At 37.4% G+C, this 23,758-nt stretch overlaps 1 protein-coding gene across 1 annotated transcript in view; it reads right to left on the bottom strand.

Annotated features, from left to right (window-relative positions):
- The window catches only part of LOC122807560 (sodium- and chloride-dependent taurine transporter-like), a 1,880,476-nt gene that overhangs the window by 969,022 nt on the left and 887,696 nt on the right, over positions 1-23,758 (bottom strand). Inside the window, exon 3 of the mRNA XM_044078473.1 lies at positions 3,399-3,536. Coding sequence (XP_043934408.1) covers positions 3,399-3,536 — 138 coding nt within the window. The remainder of the gene's footprint in view (positions 1-3,398; positions 3,537-23,758) is intronic.

Genomic DNA, 23,758 nt, shown 5'->3' with positions numbered 1-23,758 from the left:
GGCTCACTGATCCTTAAGGGCGCATGGGTTAAAACCCGTGCAAGCAGAACAATCTATGGCTAAATGGGCCACACCCAAACACAGCACGCAAAGAGTGTGGCCATCAGCAGGTGACAATTTATGGCCACACTCAGTGCATCTCTTAAAAACTTGTTTGGGGAGATCTGCCATGTCCCACAACAAGAACAAACTTTAAACAAGTTTTAAACAACACACGCCACTCAACACACACTCAGACAAGCACACAGAAGGCTGACGGGTGGAGGAGAAGACAAACTATAAACTACCTAACTACCTAGAAACTAAGAAAAAGGCCTTAAACTCGACACACCAGCGAGGGGAGGAAGACAGGAAACCTAAACTAGCAAGTACACACACATAAAGCACTAATCAAAGATAGAAACCCTACTCACAACTTGAAGCTCAAGAATCACGATGTTTAGGCTAGCCATGGCAAATGAGATCTGGGGGATGGAAGGTAGTGGTGGTGCATTGTGGGTAAGGTGAGGAGCTTGGAGATCAAAGCAGATGTTAGTGAAGTTGTCGACTCGGATCCGATATGGATCATGTACCCACAGGTTGAAGATCAAATGAAGTAAACTACTTCAGATGGTCCTGGTTATTAGGTAGGCACAAACTAGAGAAGTCTTCCAAATGTCAAAATAAGATTTTCTAGTAGCAAAACTTATTGCTTCCTTTAGTACCTGCTGGACGTCCTCAAAAGGAGGTGTCCAAAAGGTATCAAGACTCCAGGCAGATACTGTAAAATGTAGACGATGGGGATGAGTCGAACTCCCCCTGTGGTGTGTGAGAAAATCCAGATCATGAGGGAAGTCATAGTACTTGCCCTTGCTCTTGGCCAATTCCATCAAAGGGAGCACCAATACTGCCTGGGCCAAAAGAGATTCAAAACAAATTTTTTTTCGGGAGTCCTGACTATTCAGAACGACCCTTGATACCCATGGAAAAAATGGAACCCATGGAAAAAATGGAGGGAATAAAAAAGAGTATGTTTTGAAAGTAGGCTACCAGATCTGCTCAAGGTGTTCCCCAGAACTGGATCAATACCTGGAAGACCTTCTCATATTGACTTCTTTGTAAGGGTCTGTCCAGGTTCTGCTCAGTTTTTTCTGCAACTATGTTCTGCTCTGGCAGAAAATAAGGTGCTTGGAGGGTTAAGGAATGCTGATGATCTTACTCCCAAGCACTCACAGCCAGGCTGAATAGCAGCACTGCCTTTTGTTTCTTGACATACCACATCACTGTGGTGTTACACAGCTATTTACAGATTGCATGTTCTGGTCTGTCTGACAAATTTACTGGCCTTGCACTTTAACCCTCACAGGAAGTGTCGTCCAAAGAAACTCTGAGATGTCATGAGACACAGACATGGAGGAAGAGGAAAACAAGGGGATACTTTCAATAGCCATATATAAGTCCCACCAGTGTAATTCCATCATATTAAGCCAAAGAGATATTGTAACTAGCCTTGTAGTACAACCAAGACACAGAAGTCCAGCAATCTTATCGGTCCCATGGTACCATAAAGCTTCTCTAGGGAATAAAAATAACTTGTTTTAAAAAGTGCACATCTAAAATATTGGAAGTTCCTCAAACAGAGATAAGGAAAAAGCTATTAAAACTGGACTCTGAGAAGAGTCTTCTATGGTACCAGTAGCACTCTGGAATACAAACCTTTAAAAATTGGCGCTGGTTAAATGACTCTCAGGACAAGCAAATCAGAAGATACAGAGGGAAGAATTCTCTCTGATTTGGAAGGTTGGGAGGAACTCCACTTAAAAGAGGGTTTTGCATTCAGTGCTAACTGTTTTCCACCTGAAACACTTAAAACCCCTACAAGTCTGTGACAATCAGTTACCAAAGAAGAAAGAACAGAGACAGTTAATGGGCTAAGTTTTAAGAAATAAAGGCCAGAGATAAGGCTGAAAAAAGAAAGGCATGTAAGCCTAACCATTTTGAAGCTGTATCTTTCCCTTTATTGAAAAGGTTCCAGATTGTTCTTATTCCTCTCCTAACATCTCATGTTGGCTTTTAGTAATGTGAGAGGATATGACATCATACTCATGAATGCCTAGTCAAACAGAAGCAATGGTGTCAGACATAGCCTCTGCACAATTATACAAAACATTTAGTTACTAGACATACATCAGAAATTTGTCTCCAGACCTTCCCCTCTACATCCAAAGGGTAAAGCTTGAAAGGTAAGAGAAGCGTGTTACTTATCTGTTTCATCGAGACTGTAAATTGTGAATCAGTAGTGAAACAGACAGTGTAATATATGCCTCTTCTAAAGCTGGTACTGGGGGAGGAAAAGTTTTAGATTGAAGCAAATCTACTTACAACATATTAAGAGAAATATCCTGAATGTAGTGGGAACCTCCAATGGTTCCCAAAAAGACAAGTCATTTATCCTGACAATAAATACAGAAGAGACATACCTCCCAAGGTGGATAAGAGAATCAGATTTTCTCCATTATCACAGACTGGAGAAAACTATCTGTCGGGTTTGAATCACGGTCTCTGTTTAAGTGACATTAATCCAAAAACATTTAATAGGTATCATCTATGACTGACTGGAACTCTTTCTTAAGAACTCTAAGAACTCTTCACCCCCAGATGCATCCATTAGCATCCCCAGAAACTCTGTGTCCCTGTAAATGCGCTTATATATATATATATATATATATATATATATATATATATATATATATATATATATATATATATATATATATATATATATATATATATCCTGTATGTATGTAAATATGTATGTATATATATATATATATATATATATATATATATATATATATATATATATATATATATATATATATATATATATATATATATATATATATATATAATATATATATATATATCCCTATATATATATATATTTGTAATCAAGAAAAATCAGTTATTTTCCTGCTTTTATAATGATCAGTCTTTCTCAAACTAAGAAGTCACCTTGGAGATGGAACATATATAAATAAGTTGGCATGGGGTGATACCTATCACACAGAGGTGCAAGGTGGCATTTTACCATTTGCACACCACCTCAAATTCCCAATCTCCTTCAGCACATATGTGTATAACTTACATGCATTCAAGGTTATAGATGTGAGCAGAAATATACAAGCCATTATGTTTAAAGTTCAAGCATTTCAAGGTAAAGTACAAGCCTTTATGGAAAACACAAAACCTATTGGGTCAAAAAAAAAAAAAAAATCAGCAGTCTATATCCGGATTTTTTGTTTTTCTTATCTTTGTAATACCCAGTTTTGGGCTATCATTTGCAAATAAAATGGTGCAATATTCATGTATGATATTTTAACAGTGTTTTTTTTTTCATGTACAAAAACAGTCAAGACTCACTGTAAATATTGGACACACCTTGCCCCAGCAAGTGATTCCTCCTTCAGAAGTCAACTGTCCCAGTGCTATCTCCAAAAAGAATACAGGAAGCCCTCCTCCAAACAAGAAAATGAAGTAGGGAATAAGAAAGGCACCTGTGAGGGGCAGTAAAATGTTCATTAGTAGAAATGCTATGAAAATAATGTTGTAAGAATAAATAAAAAAATATTATTTTGATAACTATTATCTGTATGTGAAATTAACTACAGTACTGTTTAAGTAATCCAAAAATGCAAAACACTTAATAGTTTTCCATTTTATTTTTGCTATATTTTAAACAGATTTATTTAAAAATAATATTCAGATGTACTAAAATTCCAAATTATTTTTGCTATACCTTATACTCTACCCTTATGTATTACCATACTTTCCTAATTACAAAACAGAAAAAGAACCAGAGTAAATAATTTCTTGAAGTCTCACTGTTTTGCCTTACAATGTACCCCTTTTCTTCCTTCCATGACTTTTTATTTAACTCATTTCAAGTTTTACACTCTGTAGCATTGTCGCCTCACAGCAAGACATTGTCCCGTTCGATTCTTAGCTAGAGCGTCTTCTGTGGAGACATGCGTGAATGGGCGTACCTTCGTTGAAGGTTGTGCATTAGGGCCGGCTACTCAGCACGTAAAAATCAACTGCCAATCATTAGCAGACCAGAGTTCCGCTGTGGCGACCCCTAACCGGGAAAAGCCGAAAGACACAACAACAACAACTTCACCACTTCTTCACTTCACACTCTTCCTTCCATCCTGTACCACTTCTAAACCATTGTCTAACTTTCTTCTGCTTTTCCAACACCTCATTTTCTTTTGAAGACCCTTAAGATGCACATACATAATGAATCTACTCCTACAGATTCTCCATCCCTTCCTCATTTACTTTCATCCAGTTCATGGTCTCCTCCATTCCATTCAAGATAACAGGTCTGCTTCTCTAACCATACCCTTCCTCCAGTATCCATCATCTCCAGCCATCCTCTTTATCTACCAAATATTTTTCCAAACTTTCTTTAAGCTCCATCACATGTACTCACCCAATAGTACCTGCACAGTCATTCACTTCTTTAGATACTACCAGCATTCTTTCTCCTGTTCAACTTCTTCTAAATATTGTTGTAACTAAGTACCTTCTATGGAGTATTTTTAGCTGCAAGCTATCCACTCCTAAGGCCATTTTGCCACCTTCGTTTTTATCTTCTAATTTCATTGACCTGTCCTTCTTCTAATTTCTCCTAAAGCAGCATTACTTCCCAACTATCCTTTGGCCTTAACACCATCCATTAATCTCAGTTCCTGCACCTTACAATTTCCTAATCTGTCCTATCACATACACTCTTTTTTATTTCTTTTGCTCCTTCAACAGTGCCTATACTTTCATCATCACCATTATATACAATATCCTCTAGTTCTGTTCTCCAAAAGATAATGCATCTCTCTTATCTCTTTCACAGTCAACCACATCTTCTCCTCACCCACTATAAACTTTGTCGCATTTATACCTTTCTAACTCCACCCCTGTTCTCTACCATATCTCCCTGCCCAACACCTCCCTTTCCTTATGTTTGCAGTATATGCCCTACTCCATTTCCTCCACTCCACTCTACAGGGCTAATTATTGTTTATCTACTTTTATTTACTCATCCATACTGTGGTATGCGTTATGTGTGTGTGGGTGGGTGGCTGTGTGTATGTATATGTGTGTATGAGTGGGTGTGGGGGGATGAGACACAGACAGGTTTGCTCTGACCTTAGTTTTACTATATTTTAAATGAGAGCTGACTTAGCAGAACCTATTCATCACCATCATCATCATCATTATCATCAACCCTCTTTTTCTCATTTTTTTTCTACATGGGGTTGGTGTGTGACATGTCAACTGTAGTCACCTATATCGATTCAGTCCTAGTCTCCTACCTTCGTCAACAGTCATAGCTAGCTGTCACAGGTCTTCTCTCACATAGTCTATCCATCTCTTCGCAGGATGTCCTCGTTTCCTCTTACCATCTCCCTATCTCTCCCAAATCTTCATCAAATCATATTCTGTTTACCTGCAAGTGTGCCCAAACCACTGCAATATTTTCTGTTTGACTTTCTCTGCAATTTGTGCTACTTTAAGCTGCACTGCTATAATAATTTCTTCATTTATCCCATGCTGTGAGTCCTCCCACCATTCTCAGGCTCTTAGGTTTCATCACCTCTAGCTTCCTCAACTGGTCTGCCTTTACTGCCCAGGTTTATGTGCCATACAGAAGTAACGGTTGCACCACTGTTTTGTATATCTTACTTTTCAGCTTCTTTGGCATTCTTCTATCACACACTACCACTGACACTCTGTGCCAGTTGGCTGCAACACCTGCAATTCTAGCTTTGATCTCACCATTCATACTTCCCTTCACCTCAATCACCCCTTTCAGATACCTACGGCTGATAACCTGTTCCATTGTTTTCTCGTCTATCTCAATTTCTAGTTTCTTCTGATTGCCCTATTTGGTGTCATGACAAGTGTCTTGCATGTACTTAGTTTCATTACATCTGCCTTCAGTTTATTTCCCTATCATTTGCCAAAGTTCCTGCTCAGGGTCAGCTTGCAATGCCACACCATCTTTAAACAGCAGCTTTGTTTAGTTCCAAGATGCCTACACACTGATCAGCAGCATAATTTCAGCTCTTACAGTTTGAAAACAGAAAGTGAGAAAAAGGGCATCTGAAATTGTGAGACTGGCTAAAATTAATTTGTTGGCTAGTAAGTACACTGCATGGATGCCAGCAAAGAAGAAATCTGGAGAACCTGAAAGAAAATCAACCAGAAAAGATGACAAAACACTGACTGGGAAGAACCCTGCAGCTGTTCAGGAAGATCAGTTCAAGCTTCAGCTTTGGTACAAAAGATGGTTTCCAGTAATTTAGAGGAAAGAAAAAAAATCAAATGTACTCAGAGATGATTAAAATAAACAAAACAATGAAGAACTATATCAAGTCAAATAACAAATGGCTAGAAAAATAAAAGGAACTTTGATTAGCTATTCAGATGACCCGATAAAACTGCAAAATAAGATGCTGAAATGAACAAAAGGCTGACTGAGCATGAGACTTCTCAAAAAGAACTAGTGCAAAAAACAGCAGATTTAGAAGACAGATCACAAAGAAAAAACTGAGATGTTCCACAGTACCAGATAAGCTGTAAAGACTTTATTCATTTTATGAAAGCACAAATAAGCAGGATTTGTTAATTAAAAGTGTGCATTGTGTGTATGCACTATACCTGGCTATGATAAAGCAGCCAAAATATACATTAGTAAAGATGCAATCAAACCAGCAGAAAGAGTTTATCTTGACAAAGCTATGACAGAAAGGAAAAGTATTAAAAACTGCAGACATCATAGTATTTGTGGAACATGATTATTTACTGTATACCAGGCAGAAAAGAATCACATTTTCCCAGCAATCAGGGAATGTCAACAGGTACATATAATAGTCAATGTGCTGTATCCACTTGTCTTCGTAATATCTTCTCCTGGAGGATCAAAGCCATTTTGGATGCAGAACAGGCTAAAGAGGAAATAAAGTTTATCCAGCAAAAAGTGAACCAGCAAGCAGAAGGGGACCTTGCTTTTCATTCTTCTGGCAATAAAGCTCAAACAGAGAGTTTGCAAGTGAAATCTTTCTTCATTTTTCCAAAGGAAATGTTTATGAGACAGAAAAAAAAAACACAGGAGCTGACCAAAAGAGTCAAGAGTACTTTGGACTGGAACCAGAGACTGGTGTTGGTTGAGAGAGATGATCAGAAAGAAGACCAGCAACAATTAAATTGGTGAAAAAAAAATCAGGCACTATAAAGCAGGAAACACATTTGTGAAATATTACTTTGCAAGAAAAAAGTGATTGAGAAATACTGGATTTTTTTTAACTTTGGGCATATTGTGAAGCATATACCTCACTTTATTTCATTAATGTTTAGAAGAACACCAAAGGGGAAAAGGAACTAACAGTAAGTAAAACACTTCCTGTTTGTATTAGTATTTGTGTAAAATATTTCATGATACAAACTGCATGTTATATTGCAAATTGGTTTCGTATACCTTGCAGTCAGGGGCATTTTAAATGGTGGAAAAAGTCTTTCCAGTAAAAGATATTAAAATAAACAAGTACTTGTACCTAGTTGTAAGAAACATAGGCTTTACACAATAACAAGATGAAAAAAGTTGGACTGAAACAAACAAGTTAATATAATGTAATCTTGGGCTGATGGGTGGAGTGTAAAAGTGTACTAATTATATCAAGATGTAAAATTAAAATATAATTTCTCTTATATGTTACAATGATGAATGTCTACATTAATGTATTTGGCTTGAACTATAAACAAGTTATTTTGTACACACACAGGCTTCAAAAATAGGACAAATGAAAGCAATGATAAATGCTATTTTCCTTGCATCTGCAAATATATTACTGTGTTCTTTTTTCCATTAGCAATTGCTCTGAGTGGGAGACACAAAGTCTGCAGCTGAAGGCAGTTGGCCAGAAGAATTCTGTACATTGTCTTCTGAGTAAAATCTACAAAGATGTCTACATGCATCTGCAAAGTGTTAGCTGTTTTTTTTCTCATTACTGACTACTTTTGCATGGCACTGAGGTGCAACAATTAATCTTTTTTTCAATGAACATCTTTATTAAATTATCACACATGACATAGGCAATCTTACATTTATATAAATAAAAAACAAACAACATTCACATCACTTTAGATGCAAACATTATAAATCACAGACACAACTGAAACAACTGTAGTTGCAAACAGTATACATCACTTATAATCTATCCAGTCATTGCCAGTTAAGCATTATATGGCTCATTCAAATCCTGCCTCTTAAACCTTGTTCCTTCTCTGCATATATTGTTCCCACAATTCCCATTTTTTTCTATGTAGTTTTGCCCCATACCTTTTCCAAAGATCCTAATTCCAGTTGTTTTATCTCTGTTACTATATTCATTACTTCTAGTAAAGTTGGTCTAGACTTGGATTTTTTGGCAGCCACCATAATTAGACTCGGCAAGGCTTTACTATGTATACGCAATTCCAATTCTGTATCATACCTCAAAAAAATAATCTCCCCAGCCAAGCCAATCCACTCACCCAGCATCTCCAACAGAGCAGTTCGCAGGAGGTGCAACAATTAATCCTGAGATTTCTGAATATTCTTTACAAAAGGAAATCCAAAACTTAAAGATACAATGGCAAACAATTCTGAAAAATTAAGTTTGAAATTATGGAAAGTAAATAAGAGGTAAGAGCCTCCCCAGCAGCCTTGATACTTTAATGCATTTAATAAAACAATGCAAAGTTGTGTTTTTTTTATTTTAAGGCAGCTGTTGGACTTTTTCTTAGGCTTGAAACTTAATGATTTCTGAAAGCTTAAAAACAAGCAAAAGTTCGCTCTGGGGAACCAAATAAGGGTACAGACCAAGTACCAAGAGGTGGTTTTAAATAACAAAAGCAGTTTTATTGTGCAAATACCCAAACTCTTGTACACATGATACGTTTTCGAAAGTCTTCGTCAAAGGCAAAACAGAAAATCACCAAAATCCTCCCCTTAAATAAGTCAGTCAAATCAAGAGTGGACCAATGATTTCATTGAAACAATTGTATGTAAACGTTTCAATTAAAAAATGTTTAAAAGACACAAACACTAGTCTTTCACTTGATATAAATAAAACAAGTTCTAAAAACCATAATAATGAATAAAATAGATACATGAATGTAGTCTATATGTATATAACCATAAATAAAAACAATATTAATAAATCATTTAAAAATTGTATATGTTATATATATATATATATATATATATATATATATATATATATAATTATATTAATATATATAAAATTAGTTTTTACAAATCTGTAAACTCATACTGCCCTCTAGTGGCAGATTATAAGTTTGCACTCCTCAACTTTAAAACTGGCATTATAGAAATTGTATCATTAAGGCCAGGAATCTTAGTGGCTTCTAATATAATCTGCCAGTATAACTCTCTGTATTCTAGTTTGGTCTCCCACATACCTCCCCTAATTTCTTTGGGTACCACTTCAATAACAAAAAAGTTAAAGGAAGCTGATGGACAATTGAGAATATATCTAAAAAGTGCGTTGTTCATGTTCTCCTTTTTTATTTCATAATAATGTTCATATATCCTTGTTTTTAGCTTCCTTTCAGTTTTTCCAACATAAAAGGACCCGCAGGGGGAACACAAAGCTAATTAAACCACACCATTGGTGTTGCAATTGGAAAATGTGTGGCTCTTAATATACCTATTTCTACTGGGTATAAAAATACTGGAACAATTTTCAACATGTGGACATTGAGAACATGAACCACATTTAAAAGTCCCCTTTTTTTCTAGATGAGTAATCTAGTCTAGAACCACCTCCAAATTCAAATAATCTCTTAAAATTCGTGTCCCTCCTGTAAATGAACTTCAATGGTGGGCTTTGAATTTGTTTTAGTTCAGTAATTTGAAGAAAACGATCCCATTCTCTAGTAATTACTTCTTTGATGTTACCTGAATCACCCGTGTAATCCATTATGTATGCTCCTTCATAACTAGGGTTAGAAGCAAAAACATTGTTATGAGGATTCAATGTTTCATCATGACCTAAAATCGGTGCAAACCTCCCTTTCCTACCTGCAACCACTTCATCCATAATGTCTTGAATAAGATTGTCAGGGTAACATCTGTCCCTAAACATCTGAGTGACAATCTCTACTTCCTTAACAAAATCCTCTTCCTCAGAGGTCATCCGACTAATTCTAACTAACTGTCCTTTGAACAGATTCTTTTTCTGAAAACGTGGGTGACCACTATTGTAATGGAGGTAAGAATTGGAAAAAGTTTCTTTCCTAAAAACTTTGGAAGAAAAAGAGTGGTTCAATTTGGTCAAAGAAATATCCAAATAAACTAATTCACTACTGTTGAAGGAATAGGTAAAATCTAAAAATTCAGTAGTTCCTTTGAGGCATGTGAGAAATTCTAGAAACCTTTCATGAGAATCCTGCCAAAAAATAACAATGTCGTCAAGAAAACGTTTCTATAAACACCAACAATGGGAGAACTCACTGTTAATAACAAATAATTTCTCCCACCATGACAAATGAGAAGTTATGTACCTGAAAAATGCAATAATGAACACTTAGCTGAAGAGCTCTGAAATCCAATCTGGTCACCAGCGCGGCAAACTAGATCTGAGGTCATGTAGGGAGAGCAGGGCATTATGGGTGAGGGGAGGAGCTGAGAGCTCGGATCCATAGCTGGAAAACCATGCCGGTTCGGATCCGATATCGGATCCATAACCCACAGGTTGCAGACAAATGAATCTCCTACTTCAGATTGAGAAGTTATGTACCTACCATAACGTTCCATGTTAGTTGTCTTCTCTCGCCTTCTTTCTTGCTTGATGGGTTCGGAGCCGATCCTCGTCTCCGACTCGGCACTTTGCTAAGCTCGAGAGTCACTTTTACCAGCTCGAGGCAGCCCCATATCCCATGATGCAAGGCGGTAAGTACCCAGATCTCGTTTGGTACCTAAAGGCAATAACACCTAGTACAAAAAACTTCCCAGAAGGAAAGAAAGGCAAAAAGCCTAAAGGATGGGCTATAAGGTAGACCAGAACTATCTGGTCTTAAGAAGCATTCTTCCATATAGGGAGAAAAAGGTCTGTCCAGGCCAGGGGGCAGGAGGGAGGGTCAAGAAAGAAGGCGAGAAGACAACTAACATGGAACGTTATGGTAGGTACATAACTTCTCAATGTTAAGTTGTCAATCTCGCCTTCATTCTTGCTTGATGGGACCACGTCCCTAGCACCTCTATCCTGGGTGGCTCAATGGAACAGACTCTTGAGAACTGTAGAGCCAAAACTGGCTCTATCCCTGGAGGCCAAATCCAATTTGTAATGAGAAACAAAGGTATGAGGAGTGGCCCAAGTGGCTGCTGCACAAATAGTGTCTAATGGAAGTCTAGCCTGAAAAGCTGTAGAAGTGGCTAAGCTTCTGGTTGAATGCGCTTTAGGTTTTGAGCACAGCTGTTTTCCCCTGAGCTGATAGATTTCGGAGATGGTGGAAGAAAGCCATCTAGATAAGGTCACTTTGGAGACAGGAAGGCCTTTCTTGTTTTCAGCATAAGAAAGAAAGTGCTGATTGGATTTCCTGAATTGTTTTGTTCTGTCCAAATAATATCTGAGTTGGCGGTGAACATCAAGATAATGTAATTTTTGTTCCGATCTGTTTGAGTAATTAGGGAAAAATACAGGGAGGTCAATAGATTGGTTCAAATTATTTCTCGAGGCCACCTTAGGTAAAAAGGTTGGATTAGTTCTCAAGGATACCCTGTCTTTGTGGAAGACCAAATAAGGGGGACGAACAGAGAGAGCATGAAGTTCTGACACTCTCCTTGCCGAGGTAATAGCAACAAGGAAGAGTGTTTTCCATGAAAGAAATTTCAGGGAACATGAAACAGCTGGCTCGAAGGGAGGAAGAATTAAGGATGTCAGCACTAGATTTAGGTCCCATTGAGGAGGAGGACTCCTGACTGGAGGTTTCATGAGAAAAATTCCTTTTAGAAAGGCTCTACAAAGCCTGTGGGACATAATGTTGTGATCTGCAAATCCGACATGAAAATTCGAGATAGCAGCCAACTGAACTTTGACCGTGGAAGATGAAGAGCCCGAGTGAAAGATTTCCGCTAAGAAATCCAAAACTGCTTGAACAGGGGCAGTAAAGGGATCTATATTTTTAGCTTTTGCCCAACAAGAGAAGCGTTTCCACTTGCTGGTATAAATCCTTCTAGTAGAGGATTTAAGGGAAGCCACTATGATATCCCTAACAGGTTTAGAGATCATAGGAAGCCTGGCTAAGGAAGGAAGTGGAGCAACCAAGCTGTGAGGTTGAGAGAAGGAATAGACCGATGCAGCTGACCCGATTGGTGAATCAGAAGGTCTGGCACTGGGTCCAGATGCCACGGCTGCACCAATAGGTAACGATGGAGGAACGGAAACCAAATTTGTCGAGGCCAATAGGGAGCAATGAGAATCATTTTGGCTCTCAAAACGGTGGCTTTCTGGAGTACTTGTGGAATCAACGGAAAGGGAGGAAAGGCATAAAGAAGTCCCTGGGGCCAATCCTGGGTTAGAGCGTCTCTGGGGGGATGGCCTGGTAGTGGGAAGAGAGAAAAGAAGTCTGGGCATTTGCTGTTTTGGGGAGTAGCAAAAAGATTGCAACATGGGCGGCCCCATTCTAGAAAAATCTTCTCCACTATAGATTGTTTGAGAGACCACTCGTGAGGCATGAGAATAGCTCTGCTCAATCTGTCCGCTAGAGTGTTGGTTTTCCCAGGGATATGCGTTGCTACCAGAAACCGATGAGAGGAGATCGCCCATTGCCAAAGTCTGAGAGCTTCTCGACACAAGGGATAAGACTTGGTTCCGCCCTGTTTGTTGATATACCATACTACAGACATGTTGTCTGTGTGAACTGTAATTGTTCCCAAGGGAAGAAAGTCGTTGAGGGCTTGCAACGTTAAAAGCACTGCTCTCATCTCTAGGACATTTATGTGCAGGTGGTATTCAAATGGTTGCCACGTCCCATGAACCATCCTGCCCTGATAATGACCCCCCCACCTGATCAGGGAGGCGTCCGTAGTGACTGTGGCTACCGGGGCCGGGGATACAAAGGGTCTGCCTTGATGAATCTGGGGGGAAGAAATCCACCATGACAGATGATTCTTGCAAATTTGTGTCACCAGGATTTGGTGACGCATGGGAAGTTGTTGGTAAGACCACTGGGTGAACAACATCCACTGAAGAAGACGCATGTAGAAGCGGGCCAGGGGAAGAAGGGTAATGGCCGCAGCCATGAGGCCCAACACCTTCAGAACCATTCTGGCTTGTACCTTTTTGCAGGCAAGGATGATCCTCACGTGACTTTTGATATCTGAGATTCTTTGGTCTGTGAGGGTTGCTGACATCCGAATAGTGTTTAAGTTTGCGCCTATGAAAGTAATAGACTGGCAGGGCAATAAGGAGGATTTTTCGTAGTTGATCGAAATTCCTAATTGAGTGCAGAGATTTTTAAGAGAAAAAAGTTTAAAAATGAAAAGGGGCTAAAAGCAGTTTAATATAAAACACTTACCAGGAGCTGGTAAAAGGAGGACCTCATCAGCGAAGCGGCAAACGAGATCTGGGTACTTACCGCCTTGCATCATGGGATATGGGGCTGCCTCGAGCTGGTAAAAGTGACTCTCGAGCTTAGCAAAGTGCCGAGTCGGAGCCGATGAACCCATCAAGCAAGAATGAAGGCGAGATTGACAACTTAACATACAATGTTTGCATAAGTAGGGGCACATTTTGCCCCCATAGCTACCCCTCTTTCCTGTTTAAAAAATTCCCCCTCAAAATACATAAAATTGTTTTTAAGTACTGTCTCCATGAGTAATAGGTGGTAAAATCACTAGAACCAAAATTACCACTCTCTCTCATGCTTTCCTCCAGCCATAAAAGACCTGTTTCGTGAGGAATAGAACCGAAAAGGTTTACTATGTCCAAGGTGACAAACAATATGTTGGAATTGAAAAGTTCAGGCTTTACCTGTCTTAAAAAATCCCATGAATCCTTCAAGATAGTAATTCCATTGTTTGAGGGGGATTTTAATTTTACATCTAAATACTTAGCTAGAGGAGCAGTCATGGACCCCTCAGAAGAAACTATGAGTCTTAAAGGTGGATCGGAAGGATCCTTATGGACCTTCGGAATTCCAAAAACTGAGGGTGTCCTGGGGTACTTGTTATACAAAAAATTGAAAATATCCAAATCTATAGAATCTTCCAATAACAAATCATTTAAAAGCATAGCAATTTTGGAATGAGCTATGTTAACTTCATTAATAGAAGCCTTAGAATATTTTGAATCATCTAGTAACATTTCTTTCATTTTGGATTCATATAAAATATAATCCATAAGAACTGTACCACCTCCTTTATCTGGTTGCATAATTCTTAAGGATTTGTTATTGGTAAGTTGATTCAACAACAATTTTTCATCTTTTGAAAGGTTTGAATATATTTTATGTTTATTAATAGTATTCCTAATCTCCCTTTCCATAATAATTTCTAGGTTTTTAAGATGTGGGTGTAGCGGCGGGTTAAAAGTACTTTTTCTCTTAAAAATAGACTGCCCGTATACATATTGTGAATCTGCCAACACCAAGGCCAAATTCCTTTTTCTTAAAAACAACTTCATATCAATTATAGCCTGGGGAATATTACCTTTTCTGATAAGTATGTATTTAAAACCTTTTGAAAACAATTTGAAATGGTCTAGGTTAATTAATTCAGCACTATAATTAAAATTTTTATAAATTCTGTGTTCAAAAATGTTACCATAGTGTTTGATTTCATCACTGGAATCTATGTTAACTAATGTCTGGGATTCCCCCTGTAATAGTGGTGGTTGTAATAAACAGGTTTTTTGTTCCGAATTCTGTTGGATCTCCGGGGGAGAAGTGGAAAATCCAAAGGGTCTGGGTGGTAAGATTCTGAAAAAACTTCATTATTTTCCCCACCCACAGAGTTTCTATTAATTGTAGGCTTGTGATTTGTTACTATGTAACATTCTGGAGTGTAGAAATTAAAAGACCTAGGTTTAGGGTAAGCAGTGCCATCCTGATATTCCTTTATATCTCTTTCCAGTTTTCCTTCCTTTCTCCTCATGTTGTTTTTACAGTCTAAATCAATCTGTTTAAATATATTAAAATATAGGACTTTCTCAGACTCAACACTAAACAAGAGATCTTGCATAATAGCGGAATTAATAGATTCCATTTTCTCCAATAAAATATGTCTAATTCTTTCATTTTTCACAATAAGAGCCCTAACAATATCTAAACCACATTGGTCAAAAATGTTTATGAGTTCAGAATGGAATAAAGACCCATTTTCAACACGATTGGGAAATTTACAAACCCTCAAACCCTTGGGAACTATGTTCTTACTTATACATTCCTTAAGAAAAGTATTGTCACAGCCCAGTCTTTTGAATTTGTCCATATAAAAATACAAAGCATCCAAGCTTTCCCTATAGGTTCGGGTGTCTCTTCCTTGACTGCCGAACCCTGGGTGGTTAGTGTGCAAAAGATAGTTCTGTCCAATAAAACCGTTATAATCAACCAAATAATTGTCAGAAAAGTCACCTTGTACCGAAGGAAAACCCCCAGTTCTGTTGTCCAAAAGGCGCAAGTTATTGTTGCTATCATTAGCATCGTTAACGATGGTGTTGGAACGTAGTAAATGTGGAAAATCATCAAAATCCTGTGTACCAGGGTTAACGGATACAGAAGAACCCTGCTTCGGTTTCGGATTATTCACCATTATTTCCGTATTGGAATGAGTTTCACAGCATTTGGCTCCTGAACAAACGCTCCGACCAGAAGCCAAAGCTACAATTGACTGACATGCTGGAGTGAGCAATTCAACCAGTTGCGATAACTGGCCAATCACCTTCCGAAGCTCACCCTTCTCCCCCCCTCGAAAATCCATCTCGGTCTCTGTCTCAACCCCTGAGAACTCCGCCATCCCAAAAAGAACAAAATCCAAGTAGAGAGATGAAAGCGAACACCAATAACCAAAAACAATCAAAAGTTCGCTCTGGAGAACCAAATAAGGGTACAGACCAAGTACCAAGAGGTGGTTTTAAATAACAAAAGCAGTTTTATTGTGCAAATACCCAAACGCTTGTACACATGATACGTTTTCGAAAGTCTTCGTCAAAGACAAAACAGAAAATCACCAAAATCCTCCCCTTAAATAAGTCAGTCAAATCAAGCGTGGACCAATGATTTCATTGAAACAATTGTATGCAAACGTTTCAATTAAAAAATGTTTAAAAGACACAAACACTAGTCTTTCACTTGATATAAATAAAACAAGTTCTAAAAACCATAATAATGAATAAAATAGATACATGAATGTAGTCTATATGTATATAACCATAAATAAAAACAATATTAATAAATCATTTAAAAATTGTATATGTTATATATATATATATATATATATAATTATATTAATATATATAAAATTAGTTTTTACAAATCTGTAAACTCATACTGCCCTCTAGTGGCAGATTATAATTTTGCACTCCTCAACTTTAAAACTGGCATTATAGAAATTGTATCATTAAGGCCAGGAATCTTAGTGGCTTCTAATATAATCTGCCAGTATAACTCTCTGTATTCTAGTTTGGTCTCCCACATACCTCCCCTAATTTCTTTGGGTACCACTTCAATAACAAAAAAGTTAAAGGAAGCTGATGGACAATTGAGAATATGTCTAAAAAGTGTGTTGTTCATGTTCTCCTTTTTTATTTCATAATAATGTTCATATATCCTTGTTTTTAGCTTCCTTTCAGTTTTTCCAACATAAAACGACCCGCAGGGGGAACACAAAGCTAATTAAACTACACCATTGGTGTTGCAATTGGAAAATGTGTGGCTCTTAATATACCTATTTCTACTGGGTATAAAAATACTGGAACAATTTTCAACATGTGGACATTGAGAACATGAACCACATTTAAAAGTCCCCTTTTTTCTAGATGAGTAATCTAGTCTAGAACCACCTCCACCTGCTAAGTATTTAGATGTAAAATTAAAATCCCTCTCAAACAATGGAATTACTATCTTGAAGGATTCATGGGATTTTTTAAGACAGGTAAAACCTGAACTTTTCAATTCCAACATATTGTTTGTCACCTTGGACATAGTAGACCTTTTTGGTTCTATTCCTCATGAAACAGGTCTTTTATGCCTGGAGGAAAGCATGAGAGAGAGTGGTAATTTTGGTTCTAGTGATTTTACCACCTGTCTATTACTCATGGAGACAGTACTTAAAAACAAATTTTATGTATTTTGAGGGGGAATTTTTTAAACAGGAAAGAGGGGTAGCTATGGAGGCAAAATGTGCCCCTACGTATGCAAACATAGTTTTGTCATGGTGGGAGAAATTATTTGTTATTAACAGTGAGTTCTCCCATTGTTGGTGCTTATACAAACGTTTTCTTGACGACATTGTTATTTTTTGGCAGGATTCTCATGAAAGGTTTCTAGAATTTCTCACATACCTCAAAGGAATTACTGAATTTTTAGATTTTACCTATTCCTTCAACAGTAGTGAATTAGTTTATTTGGATATTTCTTTGACCAAATTGAACCACTCTTTTTCTTCCAAAGTTTTTAGGAAAGAAACTTTTTCCAATTCTCACCTCCATTACAATAGTGGTCACCCATTTTTTCAGAAAAAGAATCTGTTCAAAGGACAGTTAGTTAGAATTAGTCGGATGACCTCTGAGGAAGAGGATTTTGTTAAGGAAGTAGAGATTGTCACTCAGATGTTTAGGGACAGATGTTACCCTGACAATCTTATTCAAGACATTATCGATGAAGTGGTTGCAGGTAGTAAAGGGAGGTTTGCACCGATTTTAGGTCATGATGAAACATTGAATCCTCATAACAATGTTTTTGCTTCTAACCCTAGTTATGAAGGAGCATACATAATGGATTACACGGGTGATTCAGGTAACATCAAAGAAGTAATTACTAGAGAATGGGATCGTTTTCTTCAAATTACTGAACTAAAACAAATTCAAAGCCCACCACTGAAGTTCATTTACAGGAGGGACACGAATTTTAAGAGATTATTTGAATTTGGAGGTGGTTCTAGACTAGATTACTCATCTAGAAAAAAGGGGACTTTTAAATGTGGTTCATGTTCTCAATGTCCACATGTTGAAAATTGTTCCAGTATTTTTATACCCAGTAGAAATAGGTATATTAAGAGCCACACATTTTCCAATTGCAACACCAATGGTGTGGTTTATTTAGCTTTGTGTTCCCCCTGTGGGTCCTTCTATGTTGGAAAAACTGAAAGGAAGCTAAAAACAAGGATATATGAACATTATTAAAAAATAAAAAAGGAGAACATGAACAACGCACTTTTTAGACATATTCTCAATTGTCCATCAGTTTCCTTTAACTTTTTTGTTATTGAAGTGGTACCCAAAGAAATTAGGGGAGGTATGTGGGCGACCAAACTAGAATACAGAGAGTTATACTGGCAGATTATATTAGAAACCACTAAGATTCCTGGCCTTAATGATACAATTTCTATAATGCCAGTTTTAAAGTTGAGGAGTGCAAAATTATAATCTGCCACTAGAGGGCAGTATGCTTTTACAGATTTGTAAAAACTAATTTTATATATATTAATATAATTATATATATATATATATATATATATATATATATATATATATATATATATAAAACATATACAATTTTTAAATGATTTATTAATATTGTTTTTATTTATGGTTATATACATATAGACTACATTCATGTATCTATTTTATTCATTATTATGGTTTTTAGAACTTGTTTTATTTATATCAAGTGAAAGACTAGTGTTTGTGTCTTTTAAACATTTTTTAATTGAAACGTTTACATACAATTGTTTCAATGAAATTATTGGTCCACGCTTGATTTGACTGACTTATTTAAGGGGAGGATTTTGGTGATTTTCTGTTTTGCCTTTGACGAAGACTTTCGAGCGTATCATGTGTACAAGAGTTTGGGTATTTGCACAATAAAACTGCTTTTGTTATTTAAAACCACCTCTTGGTACTTGGTCTGTACCCTTATTTGGTTCTCCAGAGCAAACTTTGCTTGTTTTGGTTATTGGTGTTCGCTTTCATCTCTCTACTTGATTTCTGAAAGCTTACAAGCTCTTTTCCACATCTGGGAAGGGAACAGAGACAAGAAAAGAACAGACTAGGAATCAGTGTAAGTGCGAAAACAGACTGTAACAGGTGCTTTAGAATAAGTAATGCCTGTGCGAGCAGCTCTTCATTTGAGTCAACCATTCCTATATGAAGGGTTAAACTCATTTATTGAAAATGTATATAGTTTTGTGTGCTTGTTCCAAGTTAACAGAGTATAGGTAATGCTCTTAAATGTTTTTAGTTGTTTTTATGAGACTTTTCATTACTGCAAAAGGTCTTGAAAATGTGACACAGATTCATATGGAAATGAGAAGAAACAACTGTATAAAAGACCAGCCTATTAAACATTAGTGGCAGCATATAAGACAAAAGTTGGAAATGGGAAGTAAAAAACTGCCATGTAAACTAGGTGGGAATGATATATTTTTATCATAATTGCTATGCTATCCCTGTTATCTTGGAATGCAAATACCTTTAGAGACAAAAAGGAAAGAGTTCTGAATTATAGTAATAGAGAAATGCAGAATGCAATGAAAAATACTGCAGGAGACAAATCTGCAAATAAATAAGCCAGTGAATTTGACAAATAAAGGATTTCAAGACTGATATTCAGCAGAACATCAAGGACAAAATAAAGGGGGTGTAATAATACTGATTGCTAGAAGGGTTCCAATAGTGATAGAAGAGGAAGAAAAAAACAGTAAATGTAAATTTGTGGTACAAAAAGGTTACTGACAAGGGAGAAGGACTGCACTGGCATGTATTTTATTCCACCTAAAACTGACATTATGGAGCTTAAGAAACTTTTGGGATGAATAATCAGCTTTAAGCAGGGAATTTTACTTGTATGTGGGGACTGGAACTTGATTTTCAATAATAAGGATGTACTGGGGTGGGGTGCCTTGAAGGGAAAATAAAAAAGAAGGTACACTTCTTATGAATTGTAAGAAAATGTATGGTACAGAAGACATGAATTCAGTAGCAAGAACTTGGACAGAATTTACATGTTATTCCCCAAGGTACAATAACTGGGCTAGACTGGATAGAAATTATATTTCACAGGAATATTTACATTTAATTGAAACCTTCAACACATCCAATAACTATTTTCATATCATGAACCAATAAAAACTAAGATAAAGATTCAGGATACCAAAGAGCAAATGAGACACGACTTGTTGTCTACCTTCTTGTTAAAAAAAGAGAAACTGAAGGAATGGGCAGCGAAAAATTAAAGAGTCTTTTGAGGAGACAGAAATTCCTTCAGAACAGATAGTTAGGGAGTGGGATAAGATGAAACTGGAGTTTAAAAATAGGGTAGAAATAAAAGACAAAGATATGGTTAAGAAGTAAGAGAAACTTTTTAGAGGCATTGACAAAGACTAAAGTACTGCAGAGTAAGGAGAATCCCACAGAACAAGACAAAAAATAACCTCAAAGTACTAAAGAGGAAAAGTGAAGTTGTGTAGGTAAACTTACCATAAGAGTAAATGTTCAAATGATCACTGTAGCAGCCTTAGCTATATGGGTTACATCCTCCAATGATATAACAGACATTCAGCTTCCAAAGCTTCAGGACACCATACATGTGCCCAAACTGCCAGGCAGCTCAAGCTGAGCGGACTAAAAGACAAGTACCTATGCCAAACCCTTTAGAGCTTTCCTATCAATAAATAGAGGGAGGGTGAGCCCTGAAAAAAACAGTGTTAGAAACATCAAAAAATAAATGTGCACATCATACCTCTCAACCTCTTGGAGCAAGAAATCTGGACAAAGCCACAAATAATAGGAAGAAAATGGCTGACAAATAGGGATACTTTTTAAATATTGCTCTTATAAACCTAGAAAGTTGACAGAATAACAGTTTTTGTATTGGCGTGAATTTTCTGAAGGACATGAAGTCTGAAAATCAAATGTCTGTCATTACTTTCTGACTTCAGTCCTCAATGACTTGCCAGAAAACTACAATTTTATGAGAAACGAACAAAAAATATGAATAAAGAATCTGGACATTCTGTGAAAATCTGGAAAGTTGAGAGATAAGGTCCACATCCTGGCATAACAAATACACAAAAAACAGGGGGGTGGCTGCTGAGGGAAGGAGCAGCTATTGCAGCAGTGATAATTCAAACATCTACTGTTATGGTAAGTTTAGTTACACAGTTGTAGTATGTTCATCATACTGATAACTGTTGTAGTAGCCTGAGTTATCTAGGTAGCTAATCCTAGCCTACTACATTTGAGGGGTGGAAGGAGAAGAGTCCAGGAGCCTCAGAGAATGAATCAACCTTTTAGTGCTTTGTAAAAGTAAGTAAAGAGGACAGTAGCAGCTTCAAGAATACTTCAGAAATCCAACGCTTTCCAAAAAGCCGTAGAAGAAGCCAGGGCACTGGTAGAGTGGGCCTTTACCCTGCCTGGAATAGTTTTGTTAGATTGAGTATAACAATAGGTAATAGCCTTAGACAACCATTTGGAAATAGTCTGTTTTGACACAGGTTGTCAGTTCTTCTAATCTTCATAAGAAATAAAGAATTGATCCGAAGATTTGAAAGATTTAATTCTGTCAGGATAGTCCTCGAATTGTCTGCAGACATCCAAGGTATGGAGTATCCTTTCTCCCTCATTTTTAGGTAAAGAAAAGGCAATAAAGATTGACAGTTTGGCTTAAGGTAAACTCATATACCACTTTTGGCATAAAAGAAAGATTAGTTCTAAAAGAAACCCTGCCCCTGTGGAAAATGAGACAAGAGTTGACTCATCATAAGAATTTGCAATTCAGACACTCTTCTTGCAGAGGTCAGAGCAATCAGTAAAACTATTTCCCATGTTAACAACTTCAGGTTAGCCTGGTTATGTGGTCAAATGGAGCTTTTCTAACACAAAATTAAGATCTCAAGGTGAGGTCACCAGTTTACTTGGAGGCTTCTTGTGCAAACCCCCTTTCAAAAACATTTTGAGGATCCATGGATAGACATGCTGAATGGCTGATACATGAACCTTCCCAGAGAAGTAAGAAAGGATAGTAACTCTCACAAATATTGTAAAACCAGACAACAGTTAGTCCTGCATGGGTGTTGGCTATATTGTTGGCACCAACTAAACAAACCTCTTACATTTGGTAATATATGATTTTCTAGTAACAAGTAGTCTTGCCTCCATTAGTACCTGCTGCACGTCCTCAGTAAACAGATGCCTAAAACAAATTAACACCCTATCATCCATGCAGTCAAATGAAGTTGATTGATGATGTGTCAAACACCTCAGTCCTGTGTGAGAAGATCCTGTCTGTGAGGAAACTTGTGGTAATTGCCCCTGGACATTTTGTGTGAGTAGATCTAGTCTGTGAGGCAGCTTGTGGTAACTGCCCCTGGCCATTTCAAAAGAAGCGAGAAACTCTGTTGCCTTGGGGATTCCTTCTAAAACTTCGGAAGGATCCTGGATATTCGTGGAAAGGGTGGAAAAGAATACAAAGGATATTACTGTCTTCCAAGGAAAAGAGAAGGAATCTGTATTCCAAGCCTTCTTGCTTGTAGTCCTAGAACAGAACCTTGTCAGTTGATTGTTCATTGAGGAAGCAAAGAGGTCTACATCAGGAACTCCCCGCAGATGAATCAAATCATGGAAGGCCCCCTGCTCTAGTTTTCATTCATGATGGTCTGCCCTAGTCTTGCTCAGCTTGCCTGCCACACAAGTTTGCTCTGACGGAATGTAGGATGCCTATAGAGTGAGACTCTGCTGCGAAGCTATATCCTAAGCTAATATGGTTAGTGAGGTAAGACCTTGTTCCCCCAATTTGCTGATGTACTACATAACTGTGGTATTGTCTACAACACCATGAAGAGCCCCCTGAGACCAAAGATGATTCAGAGAGTTGAGTACCTTGATATTTATGCGCTTTCCTCTGTCCTTGGTGTTCCACACACACTGAACTTTTTTCTCACCTGAAACCGCTCCTCTAGCAAAGTCTGAGGAATTTCTGGTGACGGACTGCTCTGGAATGGGGAGGAAGAAAAAGAGACCTGGATTTTATGATATCTGTTGCCTCCACCAAATGATTTCTCTGCTGACAAACCCCAGCACTAAGATTTGAAATGACAAAGGTAGATGATGCTGGGACCAAAAATATTTTAGATACCAATGTATCTTTTTCATGTGGAGACTTGCAAGAGATATCATGAGAATCACAGAAGCCATGAGTTCCAAAATCTTCAGGTATTCCCTGTAGTGACTGAAACTTGAGTGGAAAACCTTAGAAATGGCTCTAAATATAGATTTATTTTTTTCATGTGGAAGACAATCTCTTAGAAGTGAGGTGCCTAGCTGACATCTCAAGAACAAATTCCTGTTTGAAAGAGTCAAGAAAGACTTTTAAATGTTGTCTTGGAATCCCAAGTTATGTAAAAGATCTCTCACCTAAGGAAAAAATCTCTGACACTTTGAAAAATACTCTGCAAAAATAAGCAATTCATTTAAATATGGAAAAATGTGGATACCTT

This window comes from Protopterus annectens, chromosome 7.part1 (genome assembly GCF_019279795.1).
Source record: "Protopterus annectens isolate FY-2018-M chromosome 7.part1, PAN1.0, whole genome shotgun sequence".
Lineage (NCBI taxonomy): Eukaryota > Metazoa > Chordata > Ceratodontiformes > Protopteridae > Protopterus > Protopterus annectens.
Note: the sequence above shows the minus strand (reverse complement) of the source record. Positions and strands in the feature narration are given on the sequence as shown.